The sequence below is a fragment of the Hyperolius riggenbachi genome, chromosome 4 (genome assembly GCF_040937935.1).
Source record: "Hyperolius riggenbachi isolate aHypRig1 chromosome 4, aHypRig1.pri, whole genome shotgun sequence".
Lineage (NCBI taxonomy): Eukaryota > Metazoa > Chordata > Amphibia > Anura > Hyperoliidae > Hyperolius > Hyperolius riggenbachi.
In genome coordinates, this window is record NC_090649.1 from 129492932 (window position 1) to 129517623 (window position 24692).

Here is a 24692-nt window from a genome sequence, read left to right on the forward strand (position 1 = left end):
ATGTAACTATGTAACTACGATATTAATGAGTTTTTTGGGTTCATTGAGAACATGGTTGTTGTTCAATAATAAAATGATTCCTCAAAAATACAACTTGCCTAATAATTCTGCACTCCCTGTAGACTTATGGTTTCTACCGTAATGCTGGGAAATATAGTGTGGATGTTACATGGTCACTCATGATTGACCTGCTACCAGCTGAACCCATAGAGGAGACAAGCAAGGTGCATTGCAGTTACTTGCATATTTTACACTTGAAACAAAAATATTCTGGGAAGAGAGGCTGTTTTCAGGAACACATCACATGACATAGCTAAACTCTAAAACCACAGCGAAGATAGCCAAGCTACAAAACCACAGCACTGCTGACATCCGGGTTCCAAAATGACATAAAAAGTCAACATAGCTGGTGCCTGACTTCATTTGGCACAGAATTCACCAGCTTGCAGCTGACAATCTTTACAATCCAGTTTAATCATTCGATAGTTAAAGCCTATTCAAAGTGAAAATAAACTGATGTGATAACCAATTGTATCTATCCTCCTCTTCCTACAAAAATGACTTTTTAGATATCCCACAGTTTTATTTTATATTTAAATCTAGTTTTTAAGGTTATTACTGTTTCATTGTCACTGTCCAATGCCACATTCACTGAAGTATGCCAGAGCTCAAATCTATGAACTATTGATTCTTTTTATCTCTTTCCTCCTCTGAGAAGCCATTTAGTGACAGGAAAGTGTTTTATGGCCGTAATTACTTATCAGTGAGGGACATGCTATAGACTGACCCAGTCCGACCCCATCCTGGCCCGGACAGAAACGGTCACTTGCATACCTAATGTTTAACTCTTTCAGGCAGAGAAAGAAAAAAAAAGGAACACAGCCTAGTTATTTGTGTGCTTGGCACTGTGCATACACATGTCTATCTCATCATGTCACATGTCACCTCGGTTGTCCTTTAATATGTTATAGTATAAAGTGCTACCAGTACTAGACATATAGGGCTTGATTCACAAAAGAGTGCTAACTGTTAGCACGGCCGTTTTCGTGTGAATTTTCGCATTGCGCGCGATCGCGAATTTTCACGCTAAACGATAAAGTTTTCACGCGAAAACGATATCGATTTCGCGTGAAAACATTACCGTTTCACGCGAAAATTCGCGATCACGCGCAATGCGAAAATTCGCGCGAAAACGGCCGTGCTAACAGTTAGCACTCTTTTGTGAATCAAGCCCATAGTCTTCATACTGCCTAATCTGCTTGTTAACTTTGCACAAATTGGAAACACATCCTAATCCAGTTAGAGCAGGCCTGAACTCACAACTTTCTTTCTGCTCTAAAAGATAAGCAACAGCATATTAACATCTAAAGAAAAACATTTCTGTGTTACAGCTGATACAAATCCTGCAGTAAGTCTGCAGAGTGTCTACTTCCTGCTTTCATGGATGCAAACATATGGTTAAAATCCTGTGTTTACAGATTAGCTGCTCTACCGAGGCAGCCTGCTAACACAGCTGAGAGATCAAATTACAGTTGTGATTAGTCACAGATGAGGGGAAACTAGACAGGCTAAACTTTCTGTATACATACAAGGTGCATTTCTCTGTTTTTCCATCTATCCTGTGAAAGCGTTCAGGTCCACTTTCCACACTGCAGATGCGCTCTTGAAGTGGAGTGATCCTGCAATATAGAGAATACATACCTTCTTGTAGTTCTGTGACCTGTCTGTGCAGTTTCTGCAGCTGGATCTGCAATCTCTCAGATTCATCTCTGCTGTCTTCCAGCTGTCTGCGCAGAGACAAACCAGCCTCATCCTGAGAAAGACACAAAGGTATATATGGTAAGCTGCTACTTTGTAATGGTGATAAAGATATTTTCTATCAGCACCCTTGAGCAGAGCTGTAATGTCACAGTGATCTGTTATCCAGCATCCTACCCTCTCCCGTTGAGTGTCCCTCAGCTCCTGCACAAGGTCCTTCAGGGCGGCCTTCACAGCCTCAGGGTCAAGCTCTGGGTATGGAGTGTGACTGCGATCTGGGGAAGTTCCACGAGAGCCTGGTGTTCTTCTTCCTTCCAGAAATCCAGTAACTGAGCCTCCGAGACCTGTACAGGAATAAGTTACATCATACTGTAGTTCTTATATTCTTCTGTATGTACATTTTTTTTTTTTTTTACAGAGCTTTAAAAATTGTTACCACTTAAAAATAAAATAACAACAATCAAATATACTGTAGGTCTGTAATGCAAACTGAAGAGAATTTACATTTAAAATGTGTGAAGGCATAACTCCAGGACCTCACCTTTAGTAGGCGAGATCGATCTAAGAGGTGAGGGACTACGACCCCTAATACCCAGGGTACTCCTCAAAGCCGAATAAAGGCCACTGAGTTGGGTTTCTGCCTCTCTGCGTGCCGTCTGAATCTTGTTTAGTTCAGCTTCTAGAGCTCGTACTTGTGTCTCACACGCTCCCAGCTTAAGCCTGAGATCTGCAGCTTCACTGCTTCCTCGCTGCAGCTGCTCCTGCAGTGTCTTGCATCCCTCCTGCAGCCGCTGCTCCCCCGCCCGGCTATCGGTGAGTCTCTGCTCCAGTTCTCTCTCACGCTGGTGGGAAGTGGCCTCTAACGCAGAGAGCCGTTGTTGCAGAGACAAGATCTAAAGGATACAGAGACAAACATTATACATTAAAGGGGCACTATGGCGAAAAATTGTAAAATGTTAAATATGTGCAAACATATAAAAATAAGAAGTAATTTTTTCTTACACAGATAACACATTTAATTGATTTTTGTCCGCTTTCTTCGATCATTAACAAAAAAGTGCGTGTAATCTCAAACTCTGCGAGCACGAAGCACCTGTAGCTTGCAGAGTTTGAGATTAAAGATCATTTTTTGTTATTTATCTGAAGAAGCGGACAAAGATCTGCGAAACGTGTTATCATTCAAGTGTCTGATTTATAATATATTTCACTTACCTCACACAAGCTTTGTCCCTTTTTAGAGGTAAGCTTTTTTATTTGTATTATTTTTGTTGTTTTATAATCCATCTGTCACCCTTATCATTAGGATGCCTCCTTCCCCCCCAGTTATACATTATACGTATTTCAGATATAGTCAGTCATAAGAACAGTGCAGAGGAGTCAATGTGCAGGCAGAATCATGCCTACTGGGTCCCTATAAAGTTTTCTGTGGCATTATATTATATTGGGTTGTGTGCCAGATCTCATCATCCTTCCAGATTATTAAATAAATTGAGAAATGTCACAAATTCTGTTAGCTGAAATGAATCAAGCTTATGGCTTATTGTCAGAACTCATGACCCTGTCTGCGAGGGGAACAATTTTCAGCAGGATGATATTGTTCATGAAAAGTACATCTACGTTTTTATCACATTGTGATTACTATAATTTACAGCAGTCCTGCCAGTTTATAATGAACTTGTGAGGATAGACAAATATGATGTTGCTGAATTTCATTACCTGCCCATAAATGTGCTGATTATTTGCAGTACAGGTGCTGTTAGAACTTGTAGCTCTGATGAGTACAACTTGATCTTTTATTACACCTGACAAAAGTTCTGACATGACATTTCCATGTGTCAATGCTACCTAGTTTCTAAACCATTAAAGTCCTTTGTCCTTTGCCATAGCTGTAGTATTGACAAGACAGGATAATAAATCTTGTGTCTATGGGGATAAGGGACAATCCTGGGCAGCCACAACTTGCAGATGGGTACATTTTAACCTATAGATTTTCCACATTATTACAATGAGCAGGGCAGTATTTGTACTTTTCAGCACCCATGGTCCGTGGTAAGGTTTAAATTGTGAGCTCCTCTGAGGGCAGTCAGTGTCATGATTATAAGAAAGCAAAGGAGACCCCTGGAATCTTCCTCTGCTTGTTACAACTGCCTATACCCGGGGGAGGGAGTAAGAAAGACTCTGGAAAGAACACCCCACTGAGTTTTTCTTAATTCTCTGTTCAAACTGAACAACTATATATACCACATAATAACAGTACACCATGGCTTTACATAAAAAATGCCAGGCTTACACCCCCTAGTGACCAGGCTATTTTTTACAATTCTGCACTTTGCAGCTTTAACAGTTTATTGCAGGGCCATACAACTTAGCAGCCACATGAATTTCCTTTTCTGCCTTTTCTGCCCAACAACAGAGCTTTCAGTTGGTGGGATCTGATTGCTGCTGCTGTGACTTTTTTTTATTCATTTAAAAAGTATTTTTTTTAATAAAATGTTATTTTTTTTATTTGCCTCCCTCCCCCCTCCCTCCCTCCCTCCAAGATCCAGCACTAGGATCACCTCTCATAGGCATCAGCCTATGAGAGAGATCTGATTGTGAGCCACTCCAGGGGACAGCCAAGTGACAGCGCTGTCCCCAGTACAGCGCTGCACTAGATTGCAGTGCTGTACAAATGAAAATAATGCAGATTTTTTATTCCCTAACAGCCTGCCAGCTCTGATCATGTCTGACAGGCTGTTCACGGCGCGGAGCTCTGTAACTCAGCGGGGATGTGCGCGCATCCACGTGCGATCCCCACTAATCTCCGCCTTGAGGAACTGACACCAATCGAGGTTAGGCGGTCCATCACCAATCAGTGTTAGTTGATTGGGAGGGGGTTAAGCACGTCTTAATTTAGACATTAAGTAACACATTACAGAACTCTGTTGGCAGCTGAAAAGCTGTCATGAATCATTTGTTAAATGGCGAATTACTGTAGATGATTTATGTGATTCCATGCGTAGTTATTAAATTGTGCATTTAATTAGGTGCAAAATAAACACAAAATGTTCATGAGTGCTTAATGTTTTTAAATCATGAGTTAAAATGAAAAAATAAAACAGGCACCAAAGAACTTACAAGACAGATGCGAGCTGAAAAAAAAAAAAACACAATCTACTTACCTGTTGCTTTTTCCAGTCCCTCGTTGCAGCAACGGTGTCCCGGGATCCCTTCCCTTTCATATGCCGACCTCGCAAGGTCAGCATCTTCAGCACCTGTGCAGAATGCTCCAGACCACGTGAGCGCGATCGAGAGCAGCACAACTGCGCGCTTGCACAGGCGCAGGAGATGACAACCTGGCGAGGTCAGCATCCACAACGGAGGGGATCCTGGGACACCAGAGCTGCAGCGAGGGACAGATAGTCTGCCAGGGGCTGGAGGAAGAAAGCGGTAAGTAGATCTTGTTTTTCGCACATGTCCTTTGAGTGCACCACCCTGCATATCTCTAGAACAGCACAAGTTACTAGTATGAAATAATATGTTTGCTTATACGTTATACATGTGTACAGGACATGTGCTATATTATTATAATTGTTTTTGATACTTTGTTTTTAGTATGTCACACACCTCTCTGCGGGCAGCTTCTCTCTCCGCCTCGCTCAATGTTATTCGCTGTCTGAGTTCCAGTGACTCTCTGCGGCTCTGCTGCTCTTTCTGCTCTTCTTGCTGGATGCGGGCCTGCAGTTCAGCCACTTCCTGCTCCCTCTGGCTGCTCTCTCCACCCAGTGTCTTTACCTGTATGAGTGGGTGTAATGGCAATGAGTGAATCATTGAGCATTTCAGCTTTCCTGGCATTACAAAGTTATCCTGCCTGTACTTTCTACAGGCTTTTTACACTTGTCAGAAGCGTAAAAAAACCTCTTCTTCTGCTGTCAGAAGAAGAGTTACTAATGAGACAAGTACAATACTTATGCCAAGAAAATCAATAATATTCCTCTTCCAGCCTGCTTTCATGTTCTATAGAAGGGAACCAATAGACAAAAGTCGTTACGGTAATATGAAATCGAATAAAGGGGTACATTCCTGCACATTGCCTGCTGAGGTTTACAATTAAAAAAACTTATTGTTCACTGTAGTTTCTAAAGGCCCATTTCCACTGCAAATGTTTTGATAGCAGAAAGTGTGTGTTGCGCTGCTCGGGACACTTGGGAGGTACTCCCAGGGCTGTGGAGTGGGAGTCGTGGAGTCGGAGTCGTGGAGTCGGGCAATTTTGGGTGCCTGGAGTCGGAGTCGGGAAAAAATGCACCGACTCCGACTCCTAATGAATTTGTAACTGTAATTAAAATAGAAAATATGATAAAATGTTCTATTTCTCAGATAATAGTCATTAAAAATAATGTATATATACAGTATATATACAATAATAGCTGTGCTTAGTCCACAAAAATAAAATAAACCAATCAAAATTAGTTACTTGTGCTGCTTCAATAAAGCAGTCCCGTATTTTTAAGGTCAGATATACATATCTGATTGTGACTGTATATATGATGTGTACACAGGAATCTCTTATATATACTAAATAACATCTATGCTGTAAGAATAAAGCCTGATGTGTAGCTGTGTCACTAATAGAGATGGTCAATGAGATGGAAATAATTCTGCATTGATGCTGATTTATGCAAATGTATGCACTCCCTTTGCTGATGAAATCAAATAATTTGATATGTTAAAATTTGGTTTGGTGACTACAAATTAAAGGGTAACTGAGACGGATGAAAAGTAAAGTTTTATACATACCTGGGGCTTCCTCCAGCCCCCTTCAGGCTAATCAGTCCCTCGCTGTCCTCCACCACCCGGATCTTCTACTATGAGTCCTGGTAATTCAGCCAGTCAGCGCTGTCCGGCCGCATGCCGCTCCCACAGCCAGGAACATTCTGCACCTGCGCAATAGTGCTGCACAGGTGTAGTATGCTCCTGGCGGCGGAGTGTGTGCATGCACACTACGCCCGACTGGCTCAAGTACCTGGACTCATAGCAGAAGATCCAGGTGGTGGAGGAGGACAACGAGGGACTGATTATCCTGAAGGCGGCTGGAGGAAGCCCCAGGTATGTATAAAACTTTAATTTCATCTGTCTCAGGTTTACTTTGTTACACAGTAGTACTATACTCTACATATGTACTCCCCACAGAGCTGCAGGGAATCCACTGAGAATGCTGTGCACATTGAACACAGAGGTGTTGTCTATTTACAATCTCCTTATTCCCCTGCAGAGTACCTGCACATTATTCTTACATGTACCCACACTTACATTGCCTAGGGCCTGATAGATGTTCTTTGTTCCGGTTTGTACCTTTTACAAGTACTCTTACCAAGGACTAGTTTTAGTCTAAAGGGAATAATTATGGAAGTCTACATATTCTTCTCACTTCAGTTGTCTTGTAAAATTCCTAAGCGTTGGCAGTTAAGAGACGAATTTCATGTTACATACTTTTAATCAACAAAATTGTAATATGCAAATTAGAGGAGTCGGAGTCGAGGAGTCGGAGTCGGTGGAATCCTAAACTGAGGAGTCGGAGTCGGTGGATTTTTGGACCGACTCCACAGCCCTGGGTACTCCTACGAATCTGATGCAATTTTTACACAACTGTGAATGTACAGCATACATATATTGCCACCGTTGCATGAGCTGGGCGCACAGGAGTTGCCGATAGTAAAAATATTGGTAAATATTTTACTATAGTCAAACCCGGCGTCCATTCTCACTTGAATCCTACCCTAATGCCTAAAATGAACCCTCTCCCCTCCACCTAATGCCTAAACTATTCCCACTTCCTGGTGCCTAAAACTAACCCCCCACCTAATACCTAAAACTACTCACCCCTTCTTGTGCCTAAAACGACCCTCCCCACCTAATGCCTAAAACTAGGATTCCTGAAAACACAGTAGGCCCATAGGAATGCATTACTTGCGTTTTCACATTACGGCAAAAACTCCTAAGTGTGATATCTGCCTTAATTCTTTTCCTAGCCAATCCAATTAAAAATTGCGAACACAAATGCAATGGCAAATTTAAAGTTGCACAAAAACTGAACAAAAACCCTGCAAGTTAAGATTGGCACACATTGCCATAATGTCACAGTGCATTTGCAATTTGAAGTAGAAACTTAATTGAAACCCAGAAATCCCACTCCACAAGCCTGCATACAGCTGCAGTGGGGCTGTGCTGTCATTTTCTCTGGTCCCCAAGATACAAAGATGGATGCAAATCTGCAGGTATGCACAGCTATGCAAGGAAATTTTGAACTTTAAAAGTTCAGTTCTAAAGGTACGGTGATACTTATTATTGTGTCATTAGGGTCGACATCTTTGTGTATCTTCGTAGATCTATACATATGCTGCAAAACGAACTGGGCCAGTATGTGTGTGTGTGTGTGTATGTATGTGTGTATATATATATATATATATATATATATATATATATATATATATATATATACACATATATATACACATATATATATATATATATATATATATATATATACATACATACATACATACATACATATATACATATATATATATATACATATATATATATATATATATATATATATATATATACATATATATATATATATATATATATAGACATATATATATATATATATATATATATATATATATATATATATATATATATATATATATATATATACATACACACACACACACAGTGGTGTGAATAACTACTTGCCCCCTTCCTGATTTCTTATTCTTTTGCATATTTGTCACACTTGAATGTTTCTGCTCATCAAAAACCGTTATCTATTAGTCAAAGATAACATAATTGAACACAAAATGCAGTTGTAAATGATGGTTTTTATTATTTAATGAGAAAAATAACTCAAAACCTACATGGCCCTGTGTGAAAAAGAAATTGCCCCCTGAACCTAATAACTGGTTGGGCCACCCTTAGCAGCAATAACTGCAATCAAGCGTTTGCGATAACTTGCAACGAGTCTTTTACAGCACTCTGGAGGAATTTTGGCCCACTCATCTTTGCAGAATTGTTGTAATTCAGCTTTATTTGAGGGTTTTCTAGCATGAACTGCATTTTTAAGGTCATGCCACAACATCTCAATAGGATTCAGGTCAGGACTTTGACTATGCCACTCCAAAGTCTTCATTTTGTTTTTCTTCAGCCATTCAGAGGTGGATTTGCTGGTGTGTTTTGGGTCATTGTCCTGCTGCAGCATCCAAGATCGCTTCAGCTTGAGTTGACAAACAGATGGCCGGACATTCTCCTTCAGGATTTTTTGGTAGACAGTAGAATTCATGGTTTCATCTATCACAGCAAGCCTTCCAGGTCCTGAAGCAGCAAAACAACCCCAGACCATCACACTACCACCACCATATTTTACTGTTGGTATGATGTTCTTTTGCTGAAATGCTGTGTTACTTCTATGCCAGATGTAACGGGACACACACCTTCCAAAAAGTTCAACTTTTGTCTCGTCGGTCCACAAGGTATTTCCCCAAAAGTCTTGCCAATCATTGAGATGGTTTTTTTTAGCAAAATTGAGACGAGCCTTAATGTTCTTTTTGCTTAAAAGTGGTTTGCGCCTTGGATATCTGCCATGCAGACCGTTTTTGCCCAGTCTCTTTCTTATGGTGGAGTCATGAACAATGACCTTAATTGAGGCAAGTGAGGCCTGCAGTTCTTTAGATGTTGTCCTGGGGTCTTTTGTGGCCTCTCAGATGAGTTTTCTCTGCGCTCTTGGGGTAATTTTGGTCGGCCAGCCACTCCTGGGAAGGTTCATCACTGTTCCATGTTTTTGCCATTTGTGGATAATGGCTCTCACTGTGGTTCGCTGGAGTCCCAAAGCTTTAGAAATGGCTTTATAACCTTTACCAGACTGATAGATCTCAATTACAGTACCTTGTTCTCATTTGTTCCTGAATTTCTTTGGATCTTGGCATGATGTCTAGCTTTTGAGATGCTTTTGATCTACTTCTCTGTGTCAGATAGCTCCTATTTAAGTGATTTCTTGATTGAAACAGGTGTGGCAGTAATCAGGCCTGGACTTGACTACAGAAATTGAACTCAGGTGTGATAAACCACAGTTGAGTTATTTTTTAACAAGGGGGGCAATCACTTTTTCACACAGGGCCATGTAGATTTGGAGTTTTTTTTCTCACTAAATAATAAAAACCATCATTTAAAACTGCATTTTGTGTTCAATTATGTTATCTTTGACTAATAGTTAACGGTTTTTGATGAGCAGAAATATTTAAGTGTGACAAACATGCAAAAGAATAAGAAATCAGGAAGGGGGCAAATAGTTTTTCACACCACTGTATATATATATATCTTCATATAACTGGCCAATTTATAACCAATAAAAAATATTCACTATATGCCTATAATAATTATGTACAAATTACAAGCAAGAAGGACGTTGTAAAGTATCCAATAACTGCCAGAGATGATCTGAAATGAAGTAGCATCCACCATGTACCTTTCTGCGGAGCTCTTGTAGCTGTCTGCGAGCCTCAATATGTGACCTCTCCACTTCCCGCAAGCTGGTTCTTAACTGCACTGCTTCCCGCTCAGCACTTGATTTGGCCTCTTCCAGTACAGCCATACGTTGCTGCTTCTCCTCTATTGCTACCTGCAGGCTGCAGAAATAGAAATAGTGTCATAAATGCTGAACTTGGGTCAGCATAAAACAAAAGAGCACCCTACAAGGCATCTGTGTGGTGGAAGAGAACACATTTGCACATATTTTCATAATCTGATACCCCATTTATGTATATTGAATCCAAACGGTTATGCTGTATGGCTATTTAGAACCAATGGGGTTGGAAATGACAAAAGTTATAATCTAACAAAGTTATTACTCTAACCGTTATACCTTCTTCATTGTTCAAGTAGTCACTGTTCTGCTATGAAGTGTTTGCAGGGTTGCTTTGACCTCCAAGTTACAGAGACCCCAGCCATGCTGCCAGTAACTGAACTGCAAGAAAGGTTCTATATGATGAGTAAAAGTACTTTGTTAGAGTCTGTAAACGCTACGGTAGTGCCCAGAGATGTGTTGTGTATACTCAGAACAGCCTCAGGCTGGCAGGTCCAGTCGCAGGCTAGACATCCACCATGGCCAACGGGGATAAGTGATCCCAAAACCGCCCGTTATGTGGAGCTCCTCTGCTAGCTGACTCTATTGGTCTGACAACGTGTTTAGATGCAACAGCGTCTTCCTCAGGTCATGCCTGGTGGTGGTCTTTGGATCGCTTTTCCCCATTGGCTGCGGTGGATGTCTAGTGGGGTGGTTGCCTCTGACTGAGATAAGCTTTATTTTAATGTCTTCTAGTTTGTGCAATACTTTATTCATTATAGCGACTGTGAATAAGACGGTAATACACCACAGGAGCGTTCCACTCCTTCTTTTGTTTTCTTACTGTCACCTGACTCACCTGCTTCTCTCTGTCTCTGTCTTCTTAATGGATGCTCTTAGCTCAGTATTGGATTGCTGTAGAGTTTCTCTTTCTCGAGTCATATCTCCAAGATCTCGGCGCAGTTCTAGAGATTCCTTCCTCTGCACTTCGCAGGTTTCCTCCATATCTCTGTACAGGCGCTGTACTTCGATGATGTCTCTGCGCAACCCATCCCTGGCATCTTCTGCCAATCGCAGCTGAGTTCTCAGCTCCTCTACCTACAAAGCAGTGAATGTTTATTCATCCTGCATGCTAATTTTCTCTGCTCACATGTTTTGTGTAAATTTAGTAATAAAAATAATTCATTCATTATATCCCGATAAAAGTGAAAGAAAACAAAAAGGAACTAGCATGAAACTAGATTTTCAGTTATCTGTCTCTTCTCATCTGGATAATAACCTGCAGTACCAAACCAGCAAAAAAGTACTGAAAATAATGTGCGAGAAGTGACTTCAAATTTGGGTTAAATGTACTAAAGCTTTCCATCATGTAATGAATATGCTGATAGGCTAGCATTAATTAGGTCTCCAGAACGGAAACAGAGGGAAGTGGGTAGATCGTGGTCAAGCCACAGACATCCCTACAAGCCGACATGAGTCAGTGTTTTTTTTTTATAACGTGTTAAGGCAGTTCCTATTGTGATTTTAGAATAAAAGGTTATCGGTTTTAGCTATTGATGTTAGTGTGTGTCCTAGTGGCACAAGCGTGTCCACCCTCAATATTCAATTTTTTCACTGCACAAGGGCTTTAATATGCAATAATCTCTGTCAACTACCGTACATACTGAAAAGGTGTTGTATTGGATAGATGAAAAAGGGAAGTAGTAAAAACCAGCTGGAGATGTATTAAGGCCTTGAAAAGTGATAACAGTGTGCCTGGCTTGAGGACAGCACAGCTCACCTCTTTGGTTAGGCTCTCCCTGTCTTGGCTCAGTTGCTTGACTCTCTCACAGAGGCTCCTGCTCTCCTTAGAGTGCGCTGACACGGCATCTTCAAATTCCCCCTGCAGCAATTTCAATTCTGAAGAAACACCATCCAGCAATCCCTGTTCAGGAAGAGTAACAGACCTTCAGACTCACTCTTTTCTTATGTACTGTATATGTTGCATACGCTATGTATATACAGCTAGACATCTCGCATGTACAAATGGTCACGTGTTTGCCCATCCCACCTCAACAATCACTACTCAGCGTGTCTCCTGTGACCTTCTGGCCTGGCTATGATTAAGGGCCATTGTGGTCCGAAACATGTCAGCTGTCTGGCTGTGCTGGTTTTATTCGACCCAATAAACTGTGATTTTTATATTTTGCCATGGACATTGAGCGGAGTCTTTTTCTTTTGCGGCCTGGCATGTTATAATATATCTAAAAAGAGAATGCTTACAGTTCTGAACATTATCAGGAATGTTTGAACATTTCAGCTTGCAATAGTGGGTTCTTCTTTCTCTTGGAAGCACCTACTGTATTTATGCATTAAAAGGATCTTGACGAGAAAAAGTGATGGATGAAGCCAGTCTTTAATCGTTTCATAGTGGCTTTTTAGAAGTAAAGCTGAACCTATTGATAAGGCTAAAGTGAAACTTAACTACTGCTGAAATAAAAAGCTTTGTTTCAGCTCTATACATTGCAGTAGAAGGGCTTTTTGGTCCTTTGTAGCCCCTTACACACTCCTAGGAGTTCTGGTTCACCATGAGCTTGCTGTGCAATCTGTAACTCTGAGTGTTTCAAGTCCTACCCCATAGAGCCATGTTAATCCATGCCAAGCACTGAAAAGGATAAACCAGTCCGAAACTGTATGCATGTTGGATTATTGTGGTTCTGTACAATTACTTAGTTGACACATCATTGCATTCCAGCGGTTCTGGAGGTGTGTTTAGCTTTCACAACAAATGGATGATTTGCATATTTAGCAGTGATGCACTGTGGGACACCTCAAAGCACACGCCAACCTGAATAATTACAAATACCTTCTGTTTTAGGAAAGCAAACTTCTGTTTTGCATAGCATTTTTAGAAAGGAGGCTTTTTGGTCTTTACTATAATGCTTCATGGGTAAGAAATGCCCAGTGCACAGTTGACAGGTTTTAACTTACAAAAGGTTGTGTGGAACACTGACAAATTTTGCAGAGATTTAAAAAAAAAAAAAAAAGTTTCATTTTAACACCCCTGAATTACCATGTTGTCTCCAAGTTTGACTCTAGTCATTGCAAGCAATATGCCATTTAGCTTGATTTAACCACATTGTGCATGGCCATACTAAAACAAAAATGTGTACTGAAGGCCCATGTGCATGAATACAGACACTGTGGATGCACACTGTATCGCTATCCCAGCCTGATTCCAGCGCTCCTGCAGAAAATACAGCGAGGCTTCTAAACATCAGACATGCTTGTTTTTGAGGACAGGCAGATATCTAAATTTCTTCATAAATTGTCTATTCATCTTTTAGTAGCCTTATTTAGAACAATTTAAGATATGTGTGTAGCAGACATAGGTACCCACTGACCTTATCCTGATCCTGTTTGACCTGAGTCTCACGCTTAAACCTTTCGGCCTCCAGCTTGGTGTTGGCAAGGTCTCTCTGGACCTGCATCAGCCGCTCAGTCATAGCATTCTTCTCAGTCTCTTTCTGGAGTAGAGCCTGAAAACAGAGCTTTACCAATCAACAAGCATTTCCAGCTCCTAACAGAATATGTGCTTTGATGGAAAATGCAGTGTGATTTAGACACATGCAAGACGTAGTCACATGCAACAATAATTCAATAGTGTAACACATTCCACAGCTAGTTGCAATCATCCAACTGATCCAAAAGAGAAGGTGCTCTACTCATATCTTGTCTTGACTACTGTAACACCCTACTCTATGGTCTACCAAAAGGCAGACTGGCACCTTTCCAGTCCCTACTAAACTCTGCTGCTTGTTTCATCCACCTCTCCTCCCGCTCCTCTGAGGCAGCCCCTCTCTGCCAATCTCTCCATTGGTTACCAATTACCCAAAGGATCCAGTTTAAACTCCTCATGTTATCATAAAAGCTCTACACAAGTTGTCACCTCCATACATTTCCTCATGAATCTCCAGATACCATCCTGCCCAGAACTTCTGTTCCTCCCAGGAGACCCTTTTGTCCTCTAGCTTGGTCACCTTCCCTCACTCTCATATCCAGGACTTCTCACGAGCATCCCCTCTCTTTTGGAACTCTCTCCCACAGCCTGTTTATCTTGCTGCGAGCCTGGAAACCTTCGAACGCACTCTCAAAACACACCTTTTCAGACAAGCCTATCGTTTTCTGTAAGGTCTCAGTATAGACTCACTGCTTCATCGCTAACTCATGTGTCTCCTTCCCTATTGTTTCCATCCTACTACACTCTAGATTGTAAGCTCGCAAAGGGCTGGGACCTCCTCCTATTGTTTCTTATTTTGCTGAAATTTATCGTATGTACTTGTACTAATTTTAGTGATTTCTCAAACCACACATCAACTATGTATGTATTTGTATTTGACAGTGTCTTGAACTTCTTATTTGCTGCATTTATGTTCCCCAATATTTGATTTGTACAGTGCACAGCGCTACGGAAGATGCTGGTGCTGTATGATAAAATAAAAAATAGTAATAATAAAAAGAGAAGACCTAGGCATCCTACATAGCTACAGCCACAAAGGTGGCATTACTAAGGCACATCAATGAATGGAAGCCCCTCACTTTTTGCTTCTCAGTCTCCACTCTGAACAGGCTCTCTTCCCTGTCTTCCTGCAGCCGCACAATCTCTGCATTCAGTTTCTGCTTTATGTTTTCACACTCCGACAGAAGTTCTTCTTTCTCCCTCTCCATCCTTTGCATTGCTTCCTGCTTCTCCATCATCATGGCTAAACATTGAGACTCCTAAAAACACAAAGGGGAAAATGGAGTCTTAGCACCAAGTTACATAGTTACATAGTTATTTTGGTTGAAAAAAGACATCCGTCCATCGAGTTCAACCAGTATAAAGTACAACACCAGCCTGCTCCCTCACATATCCCTGTTGATCCAGAGGAAGGCGAAAAAACCCTTACAAGGCATGGTCCAATTAGCCCCTAAAGGGAAAAATTTCTTCCCGACTCCAGATGGCAATCAGATAAAATCCCTGAATCAACATCATTAGGCATTACCTAGCAATAGTAGCCATGGATGTCTTTCAACGCAAGGAAAGCATCTAAGCCCCCTTTAAATGCAGGTATAGAGTTTGCCATAACGACTTCCTGTGGCAATGCATTCCACATCTTAATCACTCTAACTGTAAAGAACCCTTTCCTAAATAAATGGCTAAAACGTTTTTCCTCCATGCGCAGATCATGTCCTCTAGTCCTTTGAGAAGGCCTAGGGACAAAAAGCTCATCCGCCAAGGTATTATATTGCCCTCTGATGTATTTATACATGTTAATTAGATCCCCTCTAAGGCGTCTTTTCTCTAGACTAAATAAACCCAGTTTATCTAACCTTTCTCGATAAGTGAGACCTTCCATCCCACGCATTAATTTTGTTGCTCGTCTCTGCACCTGCTCTAAAACTGCAATATCTTTTTTGTAATGTGGTGCCCAGAACTGAATTCCATATTCCAGATGTGGCCTTACTAGAGAGTTAAACAGGGGCAATATTATGCTAGCATCTCGAGTTTTTATTTCCCTTTTAATGCATCCCAAAATTTTGTTAGCTTTAGCTGCAGCTGCTTGGCATTGAGTACGATTATTTAACTTGTTGTCAATGAGTACTCCTAAGTCCTTCTCCAAGTTTGATGTCCCCAACTGTATCCCATTTATTTTGTATGGTGCTAGACCATTAGTTCAATTGTTTGAGACTGTCACGGATGCTGCCACATTCCTAACCATCTTTGGAATATGTATTCATTTGCATCTTTGGAATCACTAAGCTAATATCAGAGCCAACAACCACCGATCCACCTGGCATGTCAGAATAACAGGGGTAAGAAAGCTAGAGATCTTGCTGAGGGTGGAAATCTCTAAGCATGAAATGTTAATATGAAATAAGGAAAGAAAGAAGATTGGCTCTTGGGTGCATACAATAAATCACCTTTATTTATATCAAAAGTTAATATGACTTTTAAAATGACACTAATCCTATCAAAACATTCTCCAACATACATAAAGATCCTAAGATTAAAAGCACAGCTAATTGCAAATAAAGAGAAACTGCTGTGAAAATAACATAATTAATAAAATTGTTTTTTTTTTTTTACAATATTCATTTACAAATTATTTAGTCAGTGTTTGCCCATTTGTAAAATCTTTCCCCATCCTGATATACTTTCTGAAATGTACAATATCGCAGATGGCTATATCTTTAGTTTTGCCTGGTGATCAGTATGGAATGTTTCTTTCTGAAAGTTCTATGCACAGAGGGAGATACTGCTTGCTTGACAGCTGGAAACAGCTATTATTGAGATTCACAGACAACGAACTGTCATGACCATGGTCATGACATCACACTGTGGGAGGGGTTTCACCACAATGGCCGTGATTCACAAAGCTTTTTAACTCCTTTCCCTCTGTTTTCACCTGATCTATGTTACTTTTTCAGCTCCCAACGAGCAAAAATATAATATACTGTAATTAATGTAAGAAAAGTAATACTGAATTGAAGTTATTCAGGAACAACTTACTTATGAGAAGTGTTGTGAATAAAGTTCAATATCAGCCATATAGACCCCCCTGATGATCTAATTGAGAAAAGGTAAAGACTTCTCTTTGGAAAGAGGGTCTCAGCTACTGACTGGGATGAAGTTACAATCCTGGGTTAAAGTTCCTCTTTAACCAACTCAACCAAAGATAAGAGGCTGCAGTCCTACAACAGAAGCATATCACACTTCCCTGATTTGAAAGTTCCTTTGCAAGATATTGCTATAGGAAATATGAAAATAAGTGGTACTTGTATTATTATGCAGTTATGTAGCACTGACACATTTTCTGTAAGGTAATGCCGAGTATACTGAACTCAAATCACATACTTACTCAAAGGGAATAACAAACAAATCCCTACCTAAGCACAGAGTCAATTTTTTAAAGTAAACCAATTAACCTAACAACATGTATTTGGAATGTGTGAGGAAACTAAAGTGCGGAAAGGGAATCCACGCAGACATGGAGACCAACATGCAGACTTTACGCACGTGGTGGATTGTGGCTGCAGACACTAGTCCTGCAAGGTGAGAATGATAGGCACTTAGCCATCCTGACTCCACACCACAATTACTCTAACTACACGGCATTTGCCCTTTCATGCACTATACCGCAGACAGATGAGCAAGTTAACAATACAAACCTTCTCCTTCTTGAGACGTTCCACAGCTTCCTGGTGCTGCTGGGCCTGGTTGCTGAAGGACAGCTGTGCCGTTTGCTCTGTCTGTACCAGTTGCAATTCCAGGCTGACCTTCTGCTGTCGCAGCTCTGCCATGGCTTCCTCAGCCTCCAGGGCATGCTGCTGAGCCTCCGCTGTGGTAAAGGAGGAAAGGTTAGATCATGCCGGGGGTCCTGAAGCACGCATATATCGCTTCAAACAAATCTGTCAGGTTTCACCACATTTATAAACAACCAATGGCAAGTGGAAAGTGCAGGGACCCTTTTTATAGTCCAGATTTCTTCTGCACCCACACATTTACAACCACGCTAGATTGAGGCCTTCATTTCAACGATCTGTACTTCTGTACTTCAGTCGTTCATACTCAATGCTGTTTTACACCCAAGGCAGCCTGCACCTTATTCACTTTATACACAAATAACCACCCTGGGAAAACCCTACACTTTTTTGGGATTTTGGAACATTGCCATCTCATTATACTTTTCATTAAGGTTCATTCAGCCTATTCACAGCCTTAAACAGACTACTGCTTTAAAAGTGGGGCTTTCATGTTAATACCATGCCTCCCAACTTTTTGAGACAAGAAAAAGGGACACTTAAGCCACTCTCCTGCCACACCCCTAATTATGCCCAGCCACACCTCTAATAATGTCTCCGGCACAACCCTAGTTACGCATACCATAAAGATGTCATGAGAAAAAATATGTTGTTTTATAATTCAAACCACACTGGTCTTTCTATCCTGGTTCATTTTCCTTCATATTAACATTCGACAATAAGAAATATATCAATTTAAAATGTAAATAAAGTTAGTCAATTCAACAAAATTTCAGTAGAAAAATACATATATTTACATAGAGCTGTACATGAGTACTGAAAGAGGGACAAACGAGGGAGAAAGAGGGATTTGGTTCTTAACTGTCCTTCCGAAAAAGGGACATTTGGGAGCTATGCAGTATTTGTGACAATGGAAGCTATTTTTGCCTTGGGGAATATGTTCACTGAAAAGGCTTGCCACCATTGGTGAATTGTACATGCCGGGCATCCTCATTCTTTGAGGTGTCATTTTGCATTGACCCCCATCTTTATAACTGGACACCCAGATGATGACAAGAAAACTGTAGTCAATCTCAGTTTTTGTTGTCAGAATGGCCAGTCAGAGGTTTTAGTCATATCTGATTATCCAACCATTATGCATATAAGGGTGCTAATTAGTATATACTGACAGTCGTGGTCATAGAAATACCCCTATTAAAGCCACAAATGATAGAAAATAACAGGGTGGCACCAGGATGATAATGAACGATTATTTCAGGTGATAATAATCTGGCTTCTGTACATAGTTTTAGGCTTGCCTCAACCCTTAACAAGTTTAAACTGGCCCCCAAAACCTAGTGAAAAATTGCAGTAACACTGCTAAAATCCTATATGTATCAGGCAGGGACCAGGAGTTATTACCCTGTAGGTTTTGTTTTGCGAGCAGGAGGCTGTGAATCTCTCCTTCCAGTTGTTCTCTGCGATCTTCAAGCTGGGCTGCCCGGCGCTGGGTGTCATACAAGGTGCTCTCTAGGGATTCCTTCTGTGCTCTAGAATATGGGAAAGAGAGCAAGTCCCTATGTGATGCTACCATACTGGAAGCACTGCAGAAACTACACCGACTAAGCAGCATACAATGAAGATTTACCTCAGCTGCTCCAGTTCTTCATCTTGCTCCTGCCTCTCACCCTCCAGAGTTGCCACCTGCACACTGAACTCCGCATTCTGATTGGTCAAGTCTTCTATGCGCTGAGCTGCACGTTGCAAAGCCGATAACTGTACATCCAGTTCCCTACGGTTTTCTTGCAGCTGATCTTGTAACATCTGTACTGATGAATTGGTCTAAAAGAGGACAGTAAGGTCACAACTTGCAAACTGGTCAGTACTTCTGAAATTTTACAGAGCATCATGTGGTGTTCATACTTCTGGCCTGTAGATGGCACTGTGATATACTGTTATACTGCATGAGTGCATGGGATCTATCTATGCTGTTCTAGGCTTGTTCATTCCTCTTCCTGCTTGTAAGGCCTGTGTGTGCTAGAGATGCAAAGCATCATGGTTTGATGTACAGCTGCTGTAACATGGTAATGAAACCTAGTACTAGTTATCCTGCATCAGTGATTACTGAACATAACACATCAAATATGAAAACTTTGTGAGTAATGGCATAATCCCCTATCCACCTTTACTATCAATGAAAAATCAGAGCGTGAACGGGGGCCTTAAAGAGAATCTGTATTGTTAAAATCGCACAAAATTAAACATACCCGTGTTTTAGGGGACATCTCCTATTACCCTGTCACAATTTCGCCGCACCTCGCCGATTTAAAAGTGGTTAAAAACAGTTTTAAAAAAGTTTGTTTATATACAAACAAAATGGCCACCAAAACAGGAAGTAGATTGATGTACAGTATGTCCACACATAGAAAATACATCCATACACAAGCAGGCTGTATACAGCCTTCCTTTTGAATCTCAAGAGATCATTTGTGTGTTTCTTTCCCCCTGCAGTTCTCATGCACTAAAGTGTCAGGCTGCTCTTTTCTTCCTGCAAACAGCTTTGCACTTGTCTGTAATTCCTCAGTATGTGAAAGCCCAGCCAGCTCAGAGGATGATTTATCCAGCTTGTAAAAGATAAGAGAGAAGAGAGAAGCTGCCCTAATCTAAATAATACACAGGCAGTGTGCATAGAGGGGCCTGGAGGGGGGAGTTCATAGCAGAACCACAACACTGAAGAACTTGGCAGCCTTCCAGACACAGGCCAACAAGTCTGACAGGGGAAAGATACATTGATTTATTACAGAGACTGTGATAGTAGAAAGTGCTGCAGTTAGCCAGAACACATTAGAATAGCTTTTGGAACTTGTAGGATGATAAAAAACAGGATGCAATTTTTGTTACGGAGTCTCTTTAAACTAATATGATACCTTACTGATGCTCTCTTGCATTACTAAGTAGCAGCTCATATCTACAGAATATTAGCTCCTGAGCCTTGTTTGAGATTAATGCTTGATGAAATATAAAGGCGACATTAAATGCACACCATCCACTATCAGTTTTTGTCTTCCGGGTATCCCTTGTTGATGTCCTCCGGTTATTTTGCCATCCAGTTCTTCTGAATTGGACAGAATGTATCAAAAGTGGAAATCTGAAATATCGGATCTGGATTTGGTGGGTCTACTACTCAGACAAAGCTTGCCTTCCAGCTAGGGATATGTTCATGTCTTTGAAATTACTCCATAGAGTGTACTCACAAGCTTACTCACTTACTCACAAGCTAAACTGAGCAAGTTTGGAACAAATGTGTCTCACACCTGTGGTCGATTGTGGTCAGCAGGCTGTTTTTTGTTGTTGTTTTTTCATATGGTTTGTCAATGCCCACAGCTGACACATAATTGGACAGGACACATTATTGGACAGAGGTGGGTTATTGGATGCAAAAGGTCTTTCCCAAATATACCATCACGCTAACTGCAAAAAATGTACTACTTGGTATTATAAATGCTATTCTTAACCCATTAGAAGCTTCAAAAGAATTATCTCATTTGAGATATGTGCACTGCTTTTGACCTCAGCCGGTGTAATATCAGCTTGTGCTGCTGCATGCGCATCCTGTTTGCCTCAGCCCCCACAAGTGACATCACAGACCCCAACCCTCACCACCACTAGGCTCCCCCCCCCCCCCCCTGCCGCTCTCACTGGGCTTTCTCTGCTCCAAGTGTTGCAAGTTTCTTTAAAATTAAATGGTTGCTCAACTGGCAGGGGCAGAGGATGATGGGGACAGCAGTGGGTGGATTTTATGATGTCGCCGGCAGCGGTCAGACGCAGGCAGAGACATTAAGAATACTGTGCAGCAGCAGTAAATCGGGCGTGCTCAGTAATTTGTTGACAGATGATGACGTGGCTGATGGAGGCTCGAGCACATGATGAAGTTTCGGCTGAGCGTTCTGAGCAGCATATGGGCAGTACAAGCTGATATTACATCGGCAGAACTCGTGCTGTAAATTCTTGGAATGCTCTGATGTCTCTCTGCTGGCAGAAAATTTAGAAACTGAAAGCAGAAGTCCATTGTTATTGTATCACACTTCCCCTAGTGACAAGTGACATTAAATACATATTACATCAGTACTAATTGGTAGCAAGAAAATGTAACAAATAAGAAATAAAACGGTGTTAAAATACATTGGCCTGGAACACTTGCAAGCCTCTAAATAAATCAGCTGCTAAAGGGTTAAAGGGAAACCCAAGAGGATATTATTTAGGAGTCTTACATATTATGCCAACAAGCTGATAGTCCTCTTATGGAACCATGTCACACCCCCTAGGGCAGTGATGGCTAACCTTGGCACTCCAGCTGTGGTGGAACTACAAGTCCCATGAGGCATTGCAATACTCTGACAGCTCTAAGCATAACTCAGGGAGGCAGAGGCATGATGGGATTTGTAGTTTTACCACAGCTGGAGTGCCAAGGTTAGCTATCACTGCCCTAGGGAGTCATGGCACACCCCCTAGGGAGTCAAACTGGTTGGCCTATACTGTATTCTTAAGGAGTTACATATTCTTAGGGTTGTATATGAAAACCGTGTAGCTATTAAAACATCTGAGGTGGTCTGATCTCTGTGGCTAGAGGCCCAAGCAATTAACTTGGATTAATTATTCTGATCTTCCTTAATTGAGTCCAGCTAAGGCCCTTTCTGGGAATAGTAATATGCTAGTTGTCTGTCTGCTTTGCAGCACAATGTTGGTGGCGGTTTTGCCACATTGGATTTGTTATTACCGTAATTGTCAATGTTGTGCCAAACCCCTGGCAATGGCAATGTTGTAAAATTTTAAAATGTTCAATTAAATTTGTATGTAAAAAAAATGCTTATGATCATATGCAATCTCAGTACAGTTAGGGTAAAACATTGTTCAGTTTGCAGTTTGGCCATGGACTGAAAAAAAGGGAAATAATAATCCTTAGCATTGCTGTGTTATCTGCCATTTGGCAATGCTGCATATCCTGTCAGTACACTACAGCTATTCAAATCTGTGGTATGAATATGCCCCACAGTGCTAAATGGATGTGTTGATGCTCTTGTCATATTTACTTATGAAGTTCAGTATAAAAATATGTTTTTCATTAGATAAATATGAACCACTGCAAATTGCCACCTCAGTTACAGATTCCCTTTCACTCTTTCATACGGACCTGCTCTTTAACCACTTCCCAACTGAGGGGTTTTACCCCTTCAGCATCCGAGCAATTTTCTCCTTTCAGCGCTCCTTACATTCATTCGCCTATAACTTTATCATTACTTATCGCAATGAAATTAACTATATCTTGTTTTTTTCGCCACCAATTAGGCTTTCTTTAGGTGGGACATTATGCCAAGAATAATTTTATTCTAAATCTGTTTTAATGGGAAAATAGGAAAACATATGGGAAAAAAAACATTATTTTTCAGTTTTCGGCCATTATAGTTTTTAAATAATGCATGCTACTGTAATTAAAACCCATGAAATGTATTTGCCCTTTTGTCCCGGTTATAAAACCATTTAAATTATGTCCCTATCACAATGTTTGGCGCCAATATTTTATTTGGAAATAAAGGTGCATTTTTTTCAGTTTTGCGTCCATCCCTAATTACAAGCCCATAGTTTATAAAGTAACAGTGTTGTACCCTCCTGATATAAATATTTAAAAAGTTCAGTCCCTAAGGTAACTATTTATGTATTTTTTTTAATTGTACATTTTTTATTTTTTTTTTAATTACAAAAAAAAAAAAATGGGGAGTGTGGGAGGTAATGAGTTAATTTTTTTTGTATAAGTAATGTATGTGTGTGTGAAAAATAGTTTAGGGTGTAGTTTACTATTTGGCCACAAGATGGCAACAGTTTAATGCGACCTCCAAGCTTCCTTCCGGAAGCTTGGAGGAAGTACAAAGAGGCTGGTATTTTTTTTTTTTTTTTACAATGATCGAGCTGCTTAGCGAAAGCAGCAGATCATTGCGGGGGCAGAGATCAACGAACGGGAATGTATTTTCCCGTTCATTGATCTCCGGGCGAGCGGGCAGCGGCGTGCACGATCGCGGGAGTGCGAGCGGGAGAGCGGACATCGGCGGTAGCGGCGGTAGCGGCGGGGGGTGCGTATATCTACGCTCCGGGCGGGGAAGTGAAGTCCAAAGGAGCGTAGATATACTGTACGGCGGCGGGGAACCAGTTAATGTTTATCAATTTGAATCATCAAGAGGACCAATGAAAGAGAAATTAATAACTCAGCGCCTGTTTACAGAGAGCTGAACTGAGATGGTATTACACATAACAGTGTATGGCTCACACAATACTGAAACATGCCCCTGCCTCTCTCCCACTCACAGAAGAGAGCTTCCATCACATTTAGTTCAGTGCTACACAGGTTGTATTTACAGGCAGAGCAGCTGGGCTTTCTTATTAGAAAACTCAATGTGATGTGCTAGGCTGGGTAACATGGCTGTGTCCCTCATCTAATATTTACTGCTAAGAAAAAGGTGTTTATGAAAACAGAACATTTGAAGGAAGGCTAATACAAGTTATGGGCTAACAGGCTGACAATGCAAACTTTCAAAACCTCACAATGCCACTTAACCACTTGCCGACCGCACGCTTATACCGTGCGTCGGCAAAGTGGCAGCTGCAGGACCAGCGACGCAGTACTGCGTCGCCAGCTGCAGGCTGATTAATCAGGAAGCAGCCGCTCGTGCGAGCGGCTGCTTCCTGTCAAATCACGGCGGGGGGCTCCGTGAATAGCCTGCGGGCCGCCGATGGCGGCTCGCAAGCTAAATGTAAACACAAGCGGAAATAATCCGCTTTGTTTACATTTGTACGGCGCTGCTGCGCAGCAGCGCCGTAAAGCAGATCGGCGATCCCCGGCCAATCAGCGGCCGGGGATCACCGCCATGTGACAGAAGACAGCCTGTCACTGGCTGCACAGGACGGATAGCGTCCTGTGCAGCCCAGATCTCCCGGGGGAGCAGGTAGGAGAGGGAGGGGGGAGAATGTCGCCGCGGGGGGGGGCTTTGAGGTGCCCCCCCCGCAAAATGCCTGCAAGTAG

The 24692-nt window shown here is 41.3% G+C and overlaps 1 protein-coding gene across 1 annotated transcript in view; it reads right to left on the bottom strand.

Annotated features, from left to right (window-relative positions):
* CROCC2 (ciliary rootlet coiled-coil, rootletin family member 2) overlaps positions 1-24692 on the bottom strand; it is a 190958-nt gene that overhangs the window by 42071 nt on the left and 124195 nt on the right. Inside the window, exons 18-29 of the mRNA XM_068280645.1 lie at positions 19269-19462; positions 19043-19170; positions 17549-17718; positions 14936-15115; positions 13741-13875; positions 12138-12281; positions 11217-11455; positions 10262-10421; positions 5365-5532; positions 2300-2651; positions 1936-2102; positions 1702-1813 (exon numbers count right to left, since the gene is read on the bottom strand). Coding sequence (XP_068136746.1) covers positions 1702-1813; positions 1936-2102; positions 2300-2651; positions 5365-5532; positions 10262-10421; positions 11217-11455; positions 12138-12281; positions 13741-13875; positions 14936-15115; positions 17549-17718; positions 19043-19170; positions 19269-19462 — 2149 coding nt within the window. The remainder of the gene's footprint in view (positions 1-1701; positions 1814-1935; positions 2103-2299; positions 2652-5364; positions 5533-10261; positions 10422-11216; positions 11456-12137; positions 12282-13740; positions 13876-14935; positions 15116-17548; positions 17719-19042; positions 19171-19268; positions 19463-24692) is intronic.